Source organism: Clupea harengus, chromosome 6 (assembly GCF_900700415.2).
Source record: "Clupea harengus chromosome 6, Ch_v2.0.2, whole genome shotgun sequence".
NCBI classification, from domain to species: domain Eukaryota; kingdom Metazoa; phylum Chordata; class Actinopteri; order Clupeiformes; family Clupeidae; genus Clupea; species Clupea harengus.
Window position 1 is genome coordinate 29,207,734 of NC_045157.1, and position 21,697 is coordinate 29,229,430.

The following is a 21,697-nucleotide window of genomic DNA, read 5'->3' on the forward strand; positions in this document are numbered from 1 at the left end:
ACTCACCTGAGATCCAAAGGTTTGTTCAGATGTAAAAATACTGTATAATGTGCAGCACAACGGTCTAAGCACAACTTCTAAAAACTAATCAGTATGTACTCCACTGCTGTTTTGGAAAACAATTAGCTTCCTCTAATTTTTAGAGGAAGGATAAGAGCTGTCAAACTGGAATGAGAAAGAAGCACTGGCAATCATTCACACTAACAATCACAGCAGCTTTGTTCAGAGTTTCCGAGCTGTCCTATCATACAATAAAAATGATCTAAACCCAAATAAATAACTGAAAAGCCAATGTAATGCAGAAAAATAAGCAGTGCGCAACAATATACGTATACGTGCACAGTGTAAAAAGACAGACAGCAAAGGTATTTTAGGTCATAATCTGTACTTCAAGTGCTTTGAGACAAGGAACTCAAAAGAAAAAAATAAACTTGAAGCTGTTTTTTTGACCACCGTTGGGTATGCATCACTTCTTAGCCCGTGTATAAACCATAACATGTTCAAGGGGCAGTTACAAAGACGGTTTGGTTCTTGTCACAAGTGTAAACAAAGCCAGGGGCAAAAGTCTCAACATGCATTCCTCAGACGTAGATAGAACCACTGCTCAACTTCTACACAACCCCTGACATAGAACCACTGCTCAACTTCTACACAACCCCTAACATAGAACCACTGCTTAACTTCAACACAACCCCTAACATAGAACTACTGCTACAGCGCTATGTGGGATTATTTAAATGCATTTCAATGGACTGTGGCATTCTAAGCCTATATGGCGACCCGCTGATTCTATGTGGCCTTTCCTCTTCCTCCTGGTATGTGAGGAGCAGCTCAAACAGAAGGGAGGGAGCCCTGTGTAGAACATGCTGACAAACACTTCATGGTGGGTTTGTCCCCAAAAAAGAGGGGCTGGGGTGAAAGAATACCCCCTTGGCCTTGTCTGTCCCCACCTGCAGGGGTACACATTCCTACCACCCCCAAGAACTCCAGGCTCTAAACACCAGACTGAAAGTAGAGTGAGCATGACAGCAGTATTTACATATCTGGAGTGAAAGGAAACAGTGTATGCAGAAATAGAGTAAGATCTTCATTCTATTGTGATTCAGCCCAAACTAATCGAATGGCACAGATTTTGCGGAAGGGTCGAGTGTTGAACAAATAACTGTCTGAAGTAGATTTTTGTACATGCAATAATAATGAAAGAATTAAGTAATTACTTTATAAGAGTTGTTCTACCATACCTAAATGGTGATGTCATACCTAATCTATGTCAATACGTACAACTGAATAGAAATATAAGCAAGAGAAGCTACATGATGTGATTTCCTATAAATATGCACTATACATATATTCTTCCAAGGCCCTGCAAAGCAATGCATATCAATACAGAAGTGAAATAAAAGGAAAGGCAGTTATCACGGACCATGCCAATGTTGACTGAAAACAAGTGATGGCAGAAATAAAATGTTGGAGCATGTTTCAGAGGTTTCCCAGTAAGATTAAACTGATAAAGAGACAAAGAATTTAACATTCCTATGACAAGACAAACTACCACAGGTTTGTTTGTTTGTTGTTTCTTAAACGAACTTCCAAATATTGGGGATATTTTTCTTGTATTTTTGTTTTTGTTTTACTTCATACACTGCATTGCAGTTTATGTGTTCAATACAGAATATTTTTTAAAGTGACTGTCAATCTTTATAAAATCAAACGACCTTTAGAGAGAAAACAAACGGATTGCTTCAAGGTATCTTCAGATCCCTCTCTGAGCTCAATTTGCATTTTGTTCCAGCAGCACCATGGCAGTGCCAACACTCTCCACCAGACCCTTTGAAATCGCATAGGATTAGACATCTTTAAATCCACAAGCACCCATGGCCAGCAACTTGAATGTAATCCCCATCCTATACTTTAGACCCTGAAAGGAAAATGAAATGAGCAAGAACTGCCAGCTACGTCTATAGGTATTCAAGACTTGTCACTTTGCCAAGATAGAGAGTGACGGTCTAAAATGAAGTTGAAATGACAGTAATGAAATAACGGAGTATGTTCGGTGTTTACAGTCAAAACACCAGCCCTTCAACAGCTAGATGGAAAGATCTGAATGGGTGAATCTGGACTTTCACTGGACCCAGAGGACCTCTACATCATTGTGTACATATAATGGTATGAGTATTCTGGAGAAAGCCTATGGTAGACTGCTATACAAACAAGCTTGCAAGATTGGCAAGGCTAGCAAATGCTACTTTCAGTCTTCCTCTTTCAGTTGCTCTCCTTTCTTTCCCTCTTTGACCTGAATGGCTGTGTTAACAATTGTGTGACCATTTTTTAACTGACATGTCACTCAGGATCATGAAATACAGACCATGCCTCTTTTTCTCTATCAAAATAATTAACTTAAGAGGTCAAAAGCTAATGAAATAAGATGGTCTGAAAGCAAACGTCAAAGCACAGCACAGTTCAATAAAACACTTTGTTTTTGATGAAAGTGGTCAGAGTTCACTTTCCAAGTGTACCTCTTGGTGTTCATGTGTTATTATATTTGGTTGCATTTAAATCTCAGCATGATTTCCTTCTTCTTGCAGCATAAAGTGTTACCATGAAGTGTTGTAGTTTGCCTGTAAAACTTCATGTGCAACACATGTTACTGAACACCAAATTATAAGCAAAAGAACCCAAGAACTATTTCTATGTGAGATGATCAAATGTCCATCTACACCACAAGGAAAATACTCAGCACTGATTTAATGACATACCCCCGTATGACCTTCACTATATTTGATGGACTTCCTCACACATATAAATAATGCCAAAGAAAGTTCCAAATGGCTAAGATACTGTATATGGCAAAGACTAGGACTTTACACAAAGAGTAACCCAAAATGTAACTCGCATATCTACACTAGACTACAAATGAGGCTACCTGCTTTGTCTGAGCAAGTATGTTTAAAATAAAATACGTGAAGAATCAAATCCAACTCATGCCTAATAATTCTATCCTGTTTCATCAAATAGCAGGTTTGTAGAGCCCTCACTGTATCACTGGAAGCATCTTTGTCTAATTAATTAACGAACAGCCAGTATTGTAAAATCAGATCAGTATCACAGAAAAAGCCTCATCACTTCTCAGTTTAACACATCCCAATTAGTGATTGTATTAGAGAAGAATTCTCCTGTAAATCAGGACCATTCCGAATAAAGATCTAGTGGAAGAGAAGGTGAAAGGAGGAGAAGCATAAAGAGGGCCATAGGGGAGGGAGAGAGAGGGAGATTAAACTTGTCTGAATGAAGTCCACGCTCAGCCTATTCATTTATTATTCCGCACAAATCAGGGCTTTGTGTGACCCGCTGTAAAGCAGTGTCAATCATCTAGCTTGTTTTTGTACAACAGGAGAATTTATTATGAATTTAGTCTTTCAGAGAATGGGTCCCCCCCTATTTCAATGGTAAGAATAGGCAATAAAGACTGAAGTTAGCCATCAGCGGGTCACTCGCACTTTGGAGCGACATCAAAGTGCCAGGGACGTCCAATCAGATTTGTCTTAAAGGCATTACATGATGAATATGGTGTGGCCACTGCACAAAAGCGCCTTTGTAATACTTTGGAGCAGAGACCATTCACGTTCGGCCACAGCCAGCCCCAATGGAAGGAAATGGCCAAGGGCCCGGCGTTGCACACAGAGTTCTGGGGCACAATAGCCCATGCAAATGATTGTACCCCGGCGGACTAAAACAAGCCCACTGGGGCCCCAGAGTTTAGAATGCTCTGAACAAGGAGGTGAAGTGTCATCTTTGAAGTATTAGGGTCTAGACTTTTTTTTCTCTCTTGCAGGGGATCATCTTTTTTCATCAAATGCTTTGATTATAGGCTACATTTAATTGGGTGAAATTAAATCACTAATAATAAGGTAATTTCAGTCACTGACATTTGCACACTGTTTGCCTTTAGCCTATTGCAATGGTATAACTGTTTGTGAGGCATGCATACAATAGCTTTATGAAGAACATCTTCTATGATCAAAACACAATATAATAATTGTAATAAAAATAAATCTGCATTGTTGTACAGTTCTGTGGAAGATTATAACAGTATACCAGTCCAATATCAACAATATTTCAGGCAAAAACTGTTAGTCACAGTTACATTTGCCATAGAAGCATGTTTTTTTCTGTACAAAAGCAGTCCAGCAACTATTTATAATATTAACATAACCATATCCCACTAAAAAGAAAGAAGTAGAGATTTTGCTTAAGTCCATATTTCCTGTACCTTCCTTCAGAATGAGTTTGCACTGTTAACAGGATGTACATTTTGTTTCCCACTGTTTACATACTTATCCATTGGCTTTTAAATGTTTTACTACTTTTTCTACATGCAACTGGTGTTACATTTTCAGCTTAGTGAAATATGTTTTGGTTGAGTGGATACACCTGACCAGGAGAATGTATCATGTCCTCTGGTTCATGACATCAAAAGTGCATCCATAGCAAAACCATCCCAATATATTTTATAGGTTTAGGCTGCCAGCTGAAGACCAGTTGTTGTGATGTGGTTTACACACCTATACGAGTTGAGTTGACAGAATGCCACAATTTCATGAAATGTAATAAATAAAATATTCTTTATTGTATGTAAAATAGCATTTCTCTATATAAACATTGCATATGCACATAATATGAAAATAGTGTAGATATTTACAATGATGAAATGGACATCTGAGGGTTAGAAAAAGCTATCACAGGTCATGTTCACTTAAACAGATTCTCATCCACACTGGACTAAGGCTTTAGTGGTAATTTCTCATCCAAAAGAGGAAAATCCATCAATGACACGCTGTTGGTACTTGAGAGAAAGCAGAAGTCCTCACAAACTTCCACTTCCAGTTCAGTTTTCTCCCTGGTGTCAGTCAGATCACCTTTACCTGGTGGAGTCGCAGAACAAATAGGCTAGTAACGGTAAGTTCCCGTTTCCTCTCTTGAAGAAAAAACGCAAAACATTCCGCTAAGTTTGAAGCCTGATGACGGCGTACCGGCCTATTGGATTCTTTTTGGTTGTTCATCGTGTAGGCTACAGGTTGGCTCGTTTGCTCAGGAAACCGTTGTATCCTCAGTATAGTAGTTAAGTAAAGGTGGCCAAACTCAATGGGTCTTCGTCTGAATCTTTGGGTGTCTTTGTCTGCAAGAGAGAACATTTGATTAATTTCTGCAAAGGATATAAGGTAAATACAAGCTTCTGGAAAGAGAAAGAATAGAGAAGAATAAGATGTTATTTAGACCTACCTAGTATTTATCAAACCAAGTTGTGAAATCGAGCAACTCCTGCTCCTCTGAACTAAGATGGTCATTGCTCCCGTCATCGGATGAATATGTTGAATGAGGCGACTCCGGCTCCGCTGAGTATGCATTGGACAAGGGAGGCGACTGCAACCCACACTGGAAGGCTGCAGAAACGGCATCGTGCTCATCCAAAAGCTGCTGAAGGGCACGGATGTATTCCACTGCTGACCGCAAGGTTTCAACTTTGCTCATCTTCTTGTTTGCTGCTCCGTTGGGGACATGCTGCCGTAAAGTCTGGAAGCCCATGTTGACTTGCTTCACCCGGTTTCTTTCACGCTCGTTGCGCCTGGATACAGCAACTGGCTGTTGCTGAGGAATGGTGTAACCGAACCCGTTAAAAGTGAGTCTTCGCTTGCACCTCAAGAGTTCAGGGCTGCTTGAGCGCTGTCTTTTCAGCACTATGGACTTGCACTCTTTTGATTCATGGACAGTTGCGCAGAAGTCTTTCGCAGTATTTGACAACGGAGCGAACGGGCGATTTTCCGACAGAGCAAATCGGTAGGTAGTTGTTTGCTTGGTGGTGGAGATGATGGTACTCTCCATGTTAGGTAAGAACATTAAAAAGCGGATGGATGATAAAGAAGAGAAGAGAGTTGGTTCCCAGTCCAAGTCAGTCAGATGAATGGTAGGCGTATGGCAATAGAGAGCGCTCGTGTCTTTCGCGTGGGTCGTGTGTCTGCGGGAATTTGTTTTCTTGACTGGCAAGTACCTGATCCACGTCAAATTTTAAACGGGATGTCGTGCGCAGTCCCTTTTTTCTACACGCGCCTGACACCCCACCCCTTTTGGTGTTGCACGCTCCCCAAGGGGGGAGATCCCGCCCCGCTGTGTGATTCAACCGCACACTAGCCTCGCGAGCCAGGCGCGTGGCTCTGGGATCTCAATAAACAATTCGGCTCTTTCACCCACAGCGGGCACGAGCTGTGCTAATTTACATTCTGAGGTTCCCATTTCCAAAACCATTGACCGCTTCAAATACAGCGCTGAACACAATGGCACACTGGACACAGAATTACACAGGCTAGACGTGCATTTGATATATTCTTCGAAATAGAGGACCAAACTTTTCCTCTGTAAAATATCTGTTAAGTTGTTTTGCATGACGCAACATAGGCCTGACTTTCTCAGTGATGTACGTTCAGGGGTGCGTTAAGAGTAAAACGCATCCATGTACAGACACCCTTAAAGTTGTTGAATGAGATTTCAGTCGTCAGAAATATCAGGTGATGTCAGACAGTCAGACTAGAATCTTGCAGCAAGAGAGCAAAGTAAACTGTCTCATTTAACCATTCATTCAATTAACCACCATAAAAAAAAAAAAAGTAGAATTGAATTTGGAAGTATTTGTCTGGTTTAAGATTACTCAGTAGCCTTCTGGTTTTAAGTTGGAAGGCCACCAGCCAGCAGACTAGCATATAGTTATGTGGCACAGTCGTGCCTGAGCTAGTTTTTGATAAAACATTTGTCCAAATAAGATTCCTGCAAGATCAACACAGACTACCAAAACACCATCTAACAGCAAGGTCATCATACTGAAAGTCCAAAATTGACACCTAAACTTACGTTCTTTATAAGGTAGTAGATACACTTCAGTGCTATAACGTTAACAGTGGAATTTCCAAATTCTCTTCCTCATCCAAGGCGATTTTAGGTGTATACAGACAAAAGTCTATAGCACCCCCCAGTGGTAACAAAAAACTACACAATGTAGACCATAGATTCACATCCAAACTACATAATTTTCCTTTATGTAAACAACATTTAATAACAATAATGTTGCCTCTATGCTTTCTGTTATTTTCAGTGGTATATTATACAAAGAGTACATTACAGGGTCACATTATATATACATTATACACATTACAGGCACATCATACACATTTTAGAGACAGTACGTGTGATTGGCTTTTCATTTATTGTAGTATTCAGTATTCAGTGTTCAGATTTCTGAATATACCTAAGATCCCCCCAGATCATGCAGTTGATGCTCAATCAGCCTGGTTTTCCATCATGTAGAGTCAGAGTTGAACAGTCCTACAAATATACACATGAATAACGTTTAATAGTCGTAAACAGTCTTACTGAATGCCAACATTGATCAAAGTAACCTACAGTACTGTACCTCTTGGATATATCAGCTCAGTCCGCCGTGTATGTCCATTTCTACATGTCATTTTTTCCTCTTGTGTGCTAACAAAAGGCACAGATAATTACATTGCAATTATATTAACACCGTGGTTTTCTTCTGTAACCAAATAAATACATGATGTAGGCAAGTGATCTTTGAGCTGTTTCCTCTCTACATGTCACCTTCCTACAGGAAACACTGTTCATTTCTACTTCACTTGTTACTATGTTCTATATTACCATCGGGAAAAATAATAACACTACAAATTACCTTTAGAAATAAAAATCATTTTGCAAAATGGTTAGTGTGAGAATCAACAGTCCTTCCAACTATGACCAAAAGTGTCCTTTTGCCTTTTCTGCATGACATGAAACCTTATCCTAGCGCAATACAAAACGTATTGTCTAGGCTGAAGTCCAATACAATTTAGTAATTTCCAATGGCGTTGTGAACTGGCGTTCATATGAGTGGATAGATAAGTGAGATTTACTTATGTTGGCTGTGGCAAATATTTTGTGGCCTAAAGCTTGTAAAACAATGCTAGTAAAAAGCAAAGCATGTCAGTCCTGAAAGTTGAATTGCTGAACAAAACAGGAGAAGGCATAGATAAAGATGAAATGTTAAATGTATGTTAAATGTATTCCATCTAATATATATACACTTGTGATTAGAACAATTTTAACTAAACTATCATGAAGTAACCTGTTACTCTGCAATGTTTTATCAGTGTTATGGGTCTCAATACCTGCCACTGTTGCCAGATCCAGAGGACTTCATCCAATCTTTCCAATCTCTCCACTGAAAGTATGCAGAACATCCACGCTCCTTACAGGGACTGTGGACAAGCTGGCATAGACCAGGCCATTCCTGGGCCAACTGATCAATCTTAAACATGATCTCCCGGATCATCTGCCATGACTTCTTTATGTCTGCAAGGTACATTTGCAATACAATTTAACTTACATTAATAACATCAACAAAATAAATACACATGTGGAAAGTCAACTAGCCAAAGTAAGCAAAGTGAGTGAAGCTTAGCATTCATTTCTACATATATCATCTGCCACAGACAATGATGAATGAAGTAACATATTCTACCAATATCGTTTTCTTCTTTGCAGCGGATCTCAATGTATTGATCCTCATTCACAGTTTTGGCTTTGATTAGGGTCAGATTATTGCCAGATCTGAAACAACAGTGGTCTTTCCCCACCCAGTGACAGGGATAAAGTGGACAGGTCTTGATGATGAGCCTGCAAATACAGGACATTGTTGAATCACACTTAAACACAGCATACTGCATAATTACAGCCACTGTCATAATAAATGCAGGATATTTGGGCCTCCTTTGGGCCTCCTCACCTGTGGAGAAATCCATAGGGAATCTCTGGGGTGAAGTATATGTGTACGTTGAGGTCACTTAGCTTGTCCTCCCCCCATATTTTCAGAACTGTATGGTTGTTCTTTAAGTAGCTGGGGAACATACAGGCGTTGTCCGGGTCGTACACACAGGGTTTAGAAGCGACCCATGTTCTGCTGGGGTGAAACTCCGGAGCTTCTGGATTGAGCGGGCTTGTTATTTTAGTCGGTAGACACACTTCAAAGTGCTGAAGGAGGCATAGGAGAATCCCTGGCCTGTTCCCATCGCCTACAACAAGGTCTACATCAGCAACATCCAACGTTTCCAGCTCTTTCCGCACAAGGATTGATATGGCCACGTTGTGGAGGGTGGCCTTCTCCTCATAGTCACTCACCCAGGTCTCCCTGTCCTTGTTCAGAATCTTGTTGCGACGCAGCTGTTGCATTGGGATCTCTCTTATTTGCTTTACCAAGTCATGCCTTATGATAGCCTGTGATCAAGTAAAATGTATTTGTTTGATAAAAGCCAATATAAAGATGTTTCCAAGGGATAAGACTAGATAAGAAAAGGGGTGCTAATGCAAAATGTTTTTTTTTACACATTAAAATGATAAGGACACTTTGTGATGGTCTACATGTTAAGGATATTATACACAAAATCAGTTGTCATTTTAAATTGTAGTGAGTATCTTTGAACATTTTCTGCACTGACCTTGAACAGTGCAATTAGGACAGATGGCTTCACAAACACATCTTCCTTGAGAGATGGGATCTCCTCATACCAAACAATCACCCCAATCTGGTGTAGGTACCGAAGAATGCATTTGAAGTTTTGTGGATCCAGATCCTTTTGACTGATATATATTTCTAGCAGGTCAGACAAATTCACTCTTCCTGCAGACAAATGTTAACAAGGTCTACATTTTCAAAAATCCATTTCAGCTGATCAGAGGGAAGACATGAATAACCCATCATCTTTGTCATTTGTATCATCTTGACAAACCAGGTAAAGAAAAAACAACAAACCATGCTGAGGTATGTCATCTTTTCTGAGGAGATCTTGAATGTGTTCCTCTACTTCTTGGTAGATCCCTGGAAGTATCCTCTCAATGCTTGGAAAGTTGTCCTTGTTTGTGACTTGCTTCAGAGTGTGATCTTGGAACATCTGAATATTTTCAGGCTTGGTGCAGTCAACAAGTAGAAGGTCCAGTACCTACACAGCAATACAAATAAACATACAATAATGTGAAATATGCATACAAAAATGATGGAGCATCTCAAGAATAAACTTTATTTTACCTTCAGGTTGTAGTCTGTGAGTCTACTAAGATCATCCATCTGGTCTGAGAAAAGTGAGGGGTCGTCTGATTCCTGGAGTTCCTCTTTGCGCAGCTCTAAAGCTTCTATCCTATCAGATAGCATGTTCTGCAGCTTGCTGTCAATATCCTTTTTCTTACGATCAATATCCATTTGATCTTGACACTGGTCAATGTGAGTTCCCACAGGCAAAACCACTGAGTCAGGGACTCTCAGCTGTATATTGCTGATCCAGAAGCTCACATGGTCCTTGAAAGACTGGGGATCTGTGGAGTCATAGCTGAAATATCAAAGATTATGTTAAAAACTGTAAAACAAAAATAAGACCAAACTTTAGCTTTTATGGTTGATGAAAATTCAGAACAAAAGCTAGATGTTACAAATACCTGGATAAATCAATTGCAAGGATGACGAATGCCTGTGGAGTGATGAACACATGGTGTGTAATGTAGTACTCCTCTTGTCCAGCGAAATCCCAGAAAAGGAAACGGACACCTCCTCTCTCTACTTCTGTGATCTCAATGCCCACGGTCCTGTCAGCTTCATCTACTTTCACAGGACAGCATTGCTGGAAACTACGACAGAGCGTGGACTTTCCTGCCATCGATGATCCAAGGAACATTGTCTTGATGGTCTTGACAGTGGAAGAGCTGTCCCTCAACATTGTGAAATATGAGCGAATGTCCTTCAAGCCGCCGACACACACTTCCCCTGGGGGCTTCCTCAGTGGATTGCCAGTGGCTTTGAACATGGTCAGATTCACAAACAGCTCTTCAGGAAGATCTGTCAGTCTGTTCTTTTCCACATACAAATCATGAAGGTTTGGAAGACCCACCAGAGCTTGCAGATCCTTCAAGTAGTTGTTAGACACATTCAGGTAAGAGAGGCTTAGACACTGGTTGATGTCGGATGGAAGCTCCGTTAAGCGGTTTGTACTCAACTTGAGAAACTGAAGTTGTTGAAGACTGGGGAAAACATTGTCAGGGATGCACTTGATGTTGTTTTGATTGATGTACAATTTCTTTAAGTGGTGGAGTTGTCGGATCTCCTCAGGAAAATCCAATAATTCATTTCTCGACAGATTCAGGTCTGTAAGGTTAACCAGCTTAGAAATCCCACTGACCTGTTTCAGCCTGTTTTGCTGTAGGTCAACCTTTGAGATGTTTTCATTGTTATCCAAAATTGATTTTGGAAGTGTCTTCAGTTTCCTCCCAGCAAAGTCTCTAGTGGTCTGTTGGTTAGGACCTGCGCAATAGGTTTAACAATTAATGCTCTAAACAGTGTATTATTCCATTCAAGGTAAACTATGAACATGGCACTGACAACAAATAAGTTAAACATACATACATACAAAAATTAAACCAATGCAATTACGGAGAGTGGTCTTGTATGAAAGGAGCTTTCTGTTTGACCATATTGTGAATAACCCAATAAAAAAGAGCAAGACTGAGCGGACGTACCCTCAGTGTGCTAACGAATCATCCACTGATACAGCTCTTTAGAACAACTTGCTTTATACTCACAGCTGAGATGTTACATTTTGTTAATCTACAGTTAACATGTAACAAAAAGCTTGTACATATACAAGAAAAGCACTTACCATTTGACAATGACATTTTGACAAACTTGAATACCGGTATCAGTTACTTCCTGTATCAGATGTATTGAACTCTTTTAGTTTCAGTTCTTCCTGCTTAGCTCTAGGGGTGGGGCTTTGGTCTCGTGGAATGGAATGGAATTGTAACCCTTTCCATGACACAGTCCTGTGAATCATCATACTTGTACACGTCAAACTCTTCAACAGGTTGTTGTGAGAGGGAAGTGTATTTTATTATGTGCTCATTTTACTGAATTCTGTCGGACCAAAAGGGAATTTAATTTCCAAATATGTGTAATTTATTTAAAATGTTTTGCTTCATTTACTCAAACCACAACTTGCAATTGCTGTTCTTTTTAATGAGATAAAATTAGATGTTAGACATTAAAGCAGCATTATGGAGTTCTGGTGTAATAACAAGCAATCTACCTAAAAAACGACCTACAAAATATATGATAAAGGTTTGCTAACAGGCCTTTATTGGCAATATTGTTGCCAGTGTCAGTAAAGGCTTTTCTTTCATGTGCGCAGTGTGTTCTGTCCAGGACTACAGAACTACATAGGGCATAACCTGGACGGCTAGTGGGAGTGAAAGGAGTGTATATCTAGGTATGACCATATACCGTCAAAATGAATTTGAAGATCATATCAAAAGTAGTTGCTTATAAAAACATACCTCAAACAATGTCAAATTGTTATACACTGACGCTTTAGCTTTCATTTCATTTTCAGTTAAAAGCACAGTGTGAAGTTTAGTGGTGGGGTTGCTGAATTGCAACCAGCTGAATACCCTTCCCTTGACAAGTGTGTGTGAGTACCTACAGTGGTCGTCAAATGGCATAAAAACATGAAAAGCCTCGAGACAGTGTTTTGTTTTTTTTCCGTTCTGGGATACTTTAGAAATAAAGTGGCCGTACCTTTAACACCATATACTCTCAGACCAAAATGCCACAAGTGCAACCAATAATTTGTGTTACTCTGCTGTATTATATCAAATGTATAAAAGAAGGAAAGCATTCACTTTCATTTCCTTGGCAGTAAGTGTCCATGTTTCATCTGTCCATGTTTCATTATCATGTGATTCCCGAGGTGATCCTTCTTTTTGGTTTAGGCATTCAGCACTTGTGTTTGCTGCCACCTGCTGTCCATTAGCTATAACGACAGTCCGCACCACCTGGAATTTCCAGAGGAATTTCACATCATTAACCTAAACATAACAAAAATAATCTTCAGACCACCATTCTCTCAAAAAAAACTGCCACCATATTTAACACTACTGAGTCCGAGCCTGTTTTTCACTCTCTTAGGTAGTCTGCCATGCCTTGATATTTTAGTTTATTTCACCTAACTAAAAACATTGAGGCAAAAGTGGCATGTATGATTATATTCTAGAATACCTCAGCAATAATAACATGGGAATGAAAGGAATGTAGTAAAAAAAGATTGAATTTAAATCAAATCTAAACAAACCCTTCCAAAAACATACTTTCAGAGGTGCTCAGACTTTGTACAAAAAATACATTGTAAAGATTTTGGAGCAAGGCTTTTGAACCATCTTGTAAATAATCAAACAAAATAGCTCACTGCAGATCTGTCCTCTATGATGACATAAGAGATAGAAAGAAGTAATTTACAATAAGAATGAATGAAACCGACACAGCAAGAGTAATAAAACTAAACAAATATTGATAGGATTACCTTCCTTTGGTGTCTTAATTTTGTGAAACAAAATTTCTGAACGTTTCTGTTTCTGCTTGGATCATATTTTTCAGATGGTGCTGTTGACTTCAGGAGGTATTTGGGAACGTGCTGCATTAGCAAATACATGATGTAAATACGTCAAGGCCTTCGTTGGTATCCCATAAATAAAGAAAAAGCTCATGAAATAGAAGAATTACCTGTGCACTGTGGTTCTGGTGACGGGAAGCTTTATTTTCTTGTGCAAGGAGCCGGTTGCTGTGCCTCGTGCCCATTAAGGCAGGACTGGAAGTCAAAGTAGACACACAAAGTCAGCTTGAAGTCAAAGTAGACGCACAAAGTCAGCTTGAAGTCAAAGTAGACGCACAAAGTCAGCTTGAAGTCAAAGTAGACGCACAAAGTCAGCTTGAAGTCAAAGTAGACGCACAAAGTCAGCTTGAAGTCAAAGTACACGCACAAAGTCAGCTTGAAGTCAAAGTAGACGCACAAAGTCAGCTTGAAGTCAAAGTAGACGCACAAAGTCAGCTTGAAGTCAAAGTAGACACACAAAGTCAGCTTGAAGTCAAAGTAGACGCACAAAGTCTGCTTGAAGTTGGAACAGAGTCAGTTTGAAGTCAAAGTAGACACACAGAGTCAGTTTGAAGTTGGAACAGCTTCAGCTATTACAACTGCTATTTCATCATCACTCACACCCTCTTCCATGGTGATCTGCACACTCCTGGCACACCCAGTCTTGTGCTGGGACTATCCAGGGGTGGAGGGGTAAGACAGTCTGTGTGGTACCTAAAAGTAAATAGTCATAATCACCACTGGAAGATATTTAAGTTACTGCGTGCAATTTTTTTTTAAATTGCAATTATTGCATCACTTGAGAATAAAAATGAATTATAGAATGCATTATTGACTTGACATTATAAAAGCATAAGCAAAGTGATTTAGTTAAGTACTAGTGCATCCTAATATGTCACATATGTCAAATTTCAGTTGTGGGCAGGTCAGGGTCAGAACAATTATGCAATGCTCCTCATCTATTAATGAAATGTTTTTTTTTTTTTTTAGAAAAAATCCATTCATAAACGATTTAAAAGATGGGGTTCGATGATAAGATCATGCACCCGTCCCTGTGCTCTAAAAGAACATGCATATAGCCTGAAAAGAATTCAACAACTGGAATGTTGGTGATATTGGTTTAGCAGTTAGTAACACTGAGTCATTTCAATATCAAGATTCAAAATGGCTTAATAGATGAATGGTTGCTGGAATGCTGTCCTTACACTGCCTCCCAGGTGGAGCACATTATCAACATAGCTCACATAGCCCAAAACTCAATTCATTCAGCAATGTGTTGTAGAGGGTGTTTTATATACAAATATAAATACAAATATTTTTCTTCAGCAATAAGGCCCTTGGTATGAAATGCAATTTTCTTGATGTGGAAATTCATAATAGATTAAATAGATAAATAAATCATAATAAACAAACACCTAAATGTTCTGTAGCTAACAGGCCACTTTCTCATTTGTTGTGGTTATTTGCAAGATGAGTCTGCTAAAAGTACATACTGCAATTTGCAGATGCAATATAGCCTACTAGTATCTAGTAGGCAGCGCAACTGGAATATGTCGTGCAAAACGTTGAAAAATCTACCAAACCAAATTTGGACTTTGAAGTTGACTTTTATTTTGACGCTTTTAACCGCTCCATGGAACCAGAACCCTTTTTTTTCTCTCTACCGCTCTGCACTGAACCGTGAGTAACATGTATATATGTCTATGGTGAGTAACCCAACGAGTATAGAACAGCTACATATTTATCGCCGCCTATCGACTTGGAGTGTGAAGACGTCAAAGTCCTAGACATCAAAGTAGTCTACTGAAAAAAAGCCGTATTTCTCTGCTCCAAGCCAACATTCACGATGTTAAAGGACAGCAGAGTTCTTCATCATCACTGTATGTACATTTGCCTTTTTGGACCAGGTTTTAACCTGACATATATGATTTAAAATGCTGCAACATGTGCAATGTAGGCTGACAGTAGGCTGGGATGAGTCTAGCATAAGTCCTCGTGTTTTATCTATTTAACATTACACATAGCGTCATCTTGTTTATGTGGGTTTTTTTTTTTGTTTGTGTTAGACTTTTTTGATCTACCCCAACATTGTGCCTAAGTCATCAAAATGGGTCAACCAGTATTACATGGTAAGCTTACATTAGTCACCAGTCAAACATGATAGACTTCCTGGTGTAGCGGCGTATCTAGGCTAGCTCTAGGTGTTTGCTCTCCTAGTATGGTTTTGAAGATCAAAGCCCCTCCCTAGTTCAGGCACATGAGCCCATGTTGGTAAGCATAAATTGCCTTTTTGGTACTCAAATCAATAAAGAAAGGAAATTCTGCAAATGCCACATTACTCTGTGGTCATGTTTTACAAATCACAAACAGTTTACAATTCTTAAATAGGCTATTACCAAAAATTGTTGGCTACCAGTGGATAGTCTGCCTAGGCAGTACATAACAATTGCAGGTGTATAAATGCAGGGTAGTCAGGGAGAGTAACTGATTTTGTCATTAAAACCTGACTAAACCTTTCCTGAAGAAAGAAGCCTATGTTGTCTCGTCCAGTATTCACAAAAGGCCTCATTATATCCTAAGACTGAAAGTAGGAAGCAAATGAGAGGTTTATATATTTTTTTCTCTGGATTTTTCCAAGCCTTTAGGAGTTACCATACCAAAAAAGCCCCTGTCTATAAACCTTACTTGTTTGACCTATTGTCGTTTAAGATTCTCCTAAAATACGGGTGCAGCATTTTCTTTCCATGAACTGTTGTTAGGATTGGATGAAACAGCTGCCATGTCAGTGTCAGTCAGTGTTGTTTTTGTTTATCATTGATGAGATGAAGGACTGAAATATTCAGATTACTTTCAGAGCGAAGTCACACACAACATTGTTTGTTTTGAGTTGCAATATGTTTATTGATAAAGAAAAGGCAAGAGCCAAAAGAAAAAGGGACTTCATATAGAAACATCAAGATGCTTCAGGGGCTAAACATACACATTTATACTATCATGTAATAATGATTTAAAACATTTCCTTGAAAACCAACATAACATCACATAGTCATCATTTATCTTCTCCTTCTACGCTGTTTTAGAGAGGGTGTGGAGCCTGCATCACAGTCTGTGACATGGCACTCGCACGTCTCAATGTAGATGTATGAGTGTGTGATCTTTGAGCCATTAGGACAGGTCAGCAACACCTTCCTCTCTTGAGTAGCTTTCTCCTGACAACATGAGCAGGAATGCTTCAAGGCGTTGGCCTCTGCCGAGTATCTGTGGAGACAAACGCACCACAAAGGGGCACACGATTTAGAAAGTTAGCACCGACTTACTGTCATACAATACATTCAACTTTTGCACTCCGTTTTTTGGCCACTTTGGACAGATACAGTCTTAACGAGGCTGATGCATCAGCACGATATATGACAAAAGTACGTTTTCTGTCCTTTAAATACTTTGAAGGGATTCTGGAACCTTCTGACTCGTTCTGATACTTACATGGATGATGTTCCACAGGAGCCGGCACAGGAGGAGATCTCGATGTTCTCTGAGCTGACACATCCATTGTAGGTCAGTTTGGTGCTGTTCTTCTGCACCTCACAGCTGCTGCGCCTGATGCCTGTGGACATTTAAAAAGTAATCAGGATAGTCCTAGCACATAGAAAACCGTTATCCCATCTTGGTAATTACATTTGTTGTGAGGTCCGACAATACAGTCTCCTGTACCTATCAATGTATTTTTAACACTTCCCTGTTAAGTTAGTAGATAGATAAATTAATGAGTAATGAGTAAAAAATATGAAGATGTCTGCACTTACAGCTCTTGCAGCAGCCATCTGCATCTGTGGTCTCTGTTCCCTGTGGCAAAACACAATGTTTATTTCATGTCCTAAATGATAACATGTAGTGTCATTCACTATGGTGGGATTTTAGGGACAAATTAGAGTGAGGAGTTTTGGTCGAAATCTAGCAATCTAACTACTGAGAATACATGCAAAAGCCAACACCAACAACAGCATAGCTGGCACTATTTTCCTTTTTTTTTTTTTTTACATTTACCTACCTGGACCACATAACTGCATAGTGCATAGCCTTGGTGGCTAGTTGGAACAACAGTTGTGTTTTACCCTTCCTTCACATGACATTATACCATGGAAATCATTTTTAAGATGATAACAGTACTAGTTATAGCCTATAAAAACATGCTTCAAAAAGTGGCACATTGTTGAATACTGTTTCTTTAACTGTAGATGCGGTTTGTATCTGTCTGGTTCTTGAAATTACAATCATTAGTCACAGGATGGCACCATGGGGAGGTACTTACTGGGACGCAGTTGTCCGGGTTGAAGGCAGGGCACACCTTTCTGGAGGTCATAGCCTCAAGTGATCCATCACGACTTTCACATGTGTATGTTACACATTTGTCATCAGCAGGCGACCATGTCGTATTAACCTATCAGAAGGGACAGAATGTGTTTACACTTCTGAAGAGGATTTAGTCCAGCCATTTTCATTGTGATGCTGATGTGTCAAAGGTCAAGGCTCGTACCGGAATGCTGTGTGTAGCGTTGCCTGGAAGTGAAACCACGCAGCTTGTCTGTACGCATTTTCCACAACACTGTCCAGGAATTGGCTGGTACTCATGGTTCTGTAAAATGGAAGTGATATTCACCACAATACAGAGCATATCCATAGTCAACACGCATTAGTTGCCACTGGGTCATGAGTGTGCTTTATCAAGGCAGTGTTTAAGGATAATGACAACCCCAAAAGGGAAATTCTAGATAAGAGCTGAAAGTGAAATGAGATATATCTTAAAGTCATTTATTGTTTTTGGAGTGTAATCATTTGTATCTACGGTGGAAGCCTCTCCTAATAGAGGAACAATTACTCAGTCATCCTAACTGATAATCTTAGTAGTATTAATTATTAAATGATTAAATATCTATTTGTTTTACAAACCTCTGGACAGGATATCTGGCAAAGAATGGGGACACATTCAGTGGCGTGCAGCTGAGTGTTGGGGTCCACAGCTGAGCCACAGACACATGACTCACAGGGGTTGGTGGAGGGAACAGCGGAACCAGGCTAGGAGGTGAGTGGGCAGAAGAGGACAATCCAAGCCACATGTTACCAGATTTCACACACACACATCACTGTTTTTGTGATGGAGCGGTACAGACAACTGCTTAATTCTTACCTGGTACTCTTTGTTATTGTAGACACAGACATCTTTGGGCTCTGCACGTGGAAACAGATGCAACACACTGCTTTCAGAACTATTCATTATCAGTCACTAGCTTAGAGCTGTTGTGTTTTCTTTGTTGCAATTGTTGTGTTTTCTCAGGCAGCCAATACATTTGCATCTGACACCATAGTCTTGAACTTGTAAGCGTCTGGTATGCACTCACCACACTTCTGCCTATAACAGCAGCCGTCACTCTGATTGACAATCTCATATCCAGGCTTGTCACAAGTGACAGGGCTTAGCGGAGGACACGTGATTGGCTCACACTGGACACTCAATGTGTCTCCATCACATGTACATTGCTCGCATTTAGTCTGCCAAGTCTCGTTCACCTACAAGCAAATTAAGACCACATTAAGACCACATTAAGACCATTAAGGCTTTCTTATGGTGGCTATTCAATTTCCGGTTTTCTTCACTGTTACTCTGCAGGGTTTTGATCCAATGTATCTAAATCTTGATAAAAAAAAACAACTCATCGTACCATTTTAGGGTTGCCGTCTGGGCCAGTACAGGCTAAAGGAAGAACACACCAATTAGTCAGAGTTACACGTATTTACATGCACATTGCAAGTTCACTTTCATTGCTTAATATTCATTGTTTTCAGGCAAATCCCCTATATTATATGCTACATATAAGACGTACCGCAAGAGGTGACACAGACATCAGAGTAGGTGCTGAATAGCGTTGTCCCTTCCGGACAGAAGCATCCCTCCTTCATACCAGTTGTGCTGTTGCTTAGGTCCATGTACTTTATGTTGTAGCTGAGGGATACAATAACATAAATCATTCACATTCACTGCACTTCTGAAGGAAGTCCATATGGATCAGGCTGTGGGTGTACAACTGGAATACACATTTAATGGTGCAAAATGGCTAGAAATGTTTTTTTTACTTGGAGTTGCAGGTTGGCGCCACAGATGGACCGCAAGGCTTGTAGACCTTTGTTGCTGGGCATTTATACGCTGCAACAAAGTACACAAGACATTACAAGTTGTTTCATTTCAGACCACATCTAACCTCTCGTTAAGTATCTTCCATATCTACTTGATGTAATATTATGTATTGCTCACATGTCTACATGTCAGCTGGTCTATTTGTGAACCTACTAGGAGTAGGTCATTAAGTAAACAATATGGAATAAACATGTTTATATGGTTGTGTAAAATAAACTTGTGTGACTTTACCACACTCTCCATTGGTAGAAGACCTCCAGTCCACACACACTCCCTCTTTGGCGCACGCGGAGGCAAAGGCCTGGAGACTGGTACAGCCCGATGTTGCTGAGCTGCATACGTCAGATGTGCAGCTTTTCACATAAGCCTCAAGAGGAACCACTTTCCGACACTCCTCAAACACTCTGATGCAACAAAGAAATTGTGTGTGAATGGAGACTGTAGGATATAGACTTAGTGAACTAATACCATATTGTATCAGCTGCAAATACACCATGGAAATGACAAACCATTGGAATATAATCTCTGTGTGCACAGGGAAATAGTGATGGACACACACAAATACATTCAACAGGGTTATAATTAAGGTAACTGAATTCAGTATAATCAGATACATAGCTACAGGAATAGTGTAATAATTGGCTCCCTCAGGTTAAACTGCTTTTTGATTCATCAGTGTTACTCACTTGCTGTTTAGGAGTTCACAAATAGTAGGATTGCAAACAGCTTTAGTAGTGGTCTTAGGTGGTGCTGTAGTGGTTGTAGGTGTAGGTGGGGGCGTTTTACATTCCTCATCGGGGACTAGCCATGTATGTGCTGTCACAGAGCACTCCCTGACTTGGCCAGTAGGTGAACGGCAGTCATTTTCTTTTGAATTATCACAGGTCCCTAGAAAGCATTACAGATAGTAACAAACATGTAAGCCATACATTATGTGCATAAAACCACAGGTGTTGGTTTGTTCAGCAGATGTCTTAAATGTACATTGTATTCCAGTTCATCCAAGATAATGAATGAACTAAATACTCACCACACTGTCCCTCTGTGTTGTTTTTGAAAAGAGAGAAGGCTAGGTCTATGCCAAAGGAAGATCCTGTGTAGGTCACTTGAGCCTGAATCAGGGGGATTTCCACTGCTATCTCCAAGCCGGTGCTTGTGATGATGAAATCCGCATTTTTGAAAGCGGGGTAGACACGCTTTTGGTCAAGAATAACCTGTGCATCATTAAAAAAAAAGAAAAGAAAAGTAAATTCAACAGAAGTATTCAATTGTTGGTTAGTGTTATGACCTTTACTACATTTTCAAAGAAATCTTGAAAAGATTTTATGAATTTCAGTAAAGCTATTCCTTTTAATTACTGGAATAAGTATATTCTAAAACATCAAATGTCATTATAAACATGTTCTGTAATGGATTGAATAAACATGGGGAAATGAATAAAACAGTGTAAAGAAATTACCGCATTGACAATTCCATTTGCAGTTGACTTCTGTGTAATGACAACCTCATAAGATTTGTAATATATTTTCAGGGTTTGTGGACAAAATGACTCATCACTGCCACAGTCATGGTAATCTATGACGACCTTGAAGTTGTTGTTTTTAGGCGTGATTTCTTGGACCAAAATATAAGTGCAATTTTCCTGAATGTTGTAATCTTGCCCATCAAATGTCATATAGTGAGATCTTCCCCATCCATTACAAGAGCCTGTGTTAAATAAAAGTATTGTAAATCATGGAAATGATTCATTCAGTTATTTATACGTCTTCTGCTGTGTAAATAATGTAAAACTTACATTCGCACACATATGTGAAGCAGCATCCATTTGCATCAAAGACCTTCACAGGAGTTCTGCCATTTGCACAGTTTGGTTTTTCAACTTGTTTGCACTGCATTGATTTATGCACGACCTTGCCATTGTCACATGTTGCATTTGTGCAACTATTCACGACCCAGGATTCACCATTCTGTTATCGCATTTCAGGGGAAAATATTATTTATT

General features: G+C 39.6%; 3 protein-coding genes and 1 long non-coding RNA gene across 5 annotated transcripts; 1 reads left to right on the forward strand and 3 right to left on the reverse strand.

The window, feature by feature from the left end:
* Nucleotides 1-4,905: 4,905 nt before the first annotated feature.
* Nucleotides 4,906-6,958, reverse strand: ascl1b (achaete-scute family bHLH transcription factor 1b). The gene is made up of 2 exons (XM_012814783.3): nucleotides 5,281-6,958; nucleotides 4,906-5,176 (listed from the first exon to the last, which is right to left on the reverse strand). The coding sequence occupies exon 1, from the start codon at nucleotides 5,893-5,895 to the stop codon at nucleotides 5,281-5,283; it is 615 nt and encodes a 204-aa protein (XP_012670237.2). The 5' UTR covers nucleotides 5,896-6,958; the 3' UTR covers nucleotides 4,906-5,176.
* A 98-nt stretch (nucleotides 6,959-7,056) lies between these two features.
* Nucleotides 7,057-11,848, reverse strand: si:ch211-210p4.6 (malignant fibrous histiocytoma-amplified sequence 1). The gene is made up of 10 exons (XM_031569686.1): nucleotides 11,742-11,848; nucleotides 10,528-11,386; nucleotides 10,124-10,421; nucleotides 9,851-10,037; nucleotides 9,537-9,718; nucleotides 8,828-9,315; nucleotides 8,564-8,718; nucleotides 8,211-8,394; nucleotides 7,460-7,527; nucleotides 7,057-7,371 (listed from the first exon to the last, which is right to left on the reverse strand). The coding sequence occupies exons 1-10, from the start codon at nucleotides 11,755-11,757 to the stop codon at nucleotides 7,346-7,348; spliced, it is 2,463 nt and encodes an 820-aa protein (XP_031425546.1). The 5' UTR covers nucleotides 11,758-11,848; the 3' UTR covers nucleotides 7,057-7,345.
* A 3,258-nt stretch (nucleotides 11,849-15,106) lies between these two features.
* Nucleotides 15,107-20,940, forward strand: LOC116220829. Of its 2 annotated transcripts, none has more exons than XR_006152467.1 (4): nucleotides 15,107-15,385; nucleotides 15,572-17,060; nucleotides 18,463-18,585; nucleotides 19,945-20,940. It is a non-coding gene; the product is annotated as an uncharacterized LOC116220829 (long non-coding RNA). The 2 variants fall into 2 exon arrangements; XR_004163906.2 differs by having other exon boundaries at nucleotides 15,120-15,385; nucleotides 16,953-17,060.
* Nucleotides 16,559-18,456, reverse strand: LOC116220828 (intestinal mucin-like protein). Its single transcript, XM_031569687.2, has 2 exons — nucleotides 16,989-18,456; nucleotides 16,559-16,763 (listed from the first exon to the last, which is right to left on the reverse strand). Exons 1-2 carry the CDS (start codon nucleotides 17,117-17,119, stop codon nucleotides 16,559-16,561), a joined length of 336 nt encoding a protein of 111 aa, XP_031425547.1. The 5' UTR covers nucleotides 17,120-18,456.
* Nucleotides 20,941-21,697: the final 757 nt, after the last annotated feature.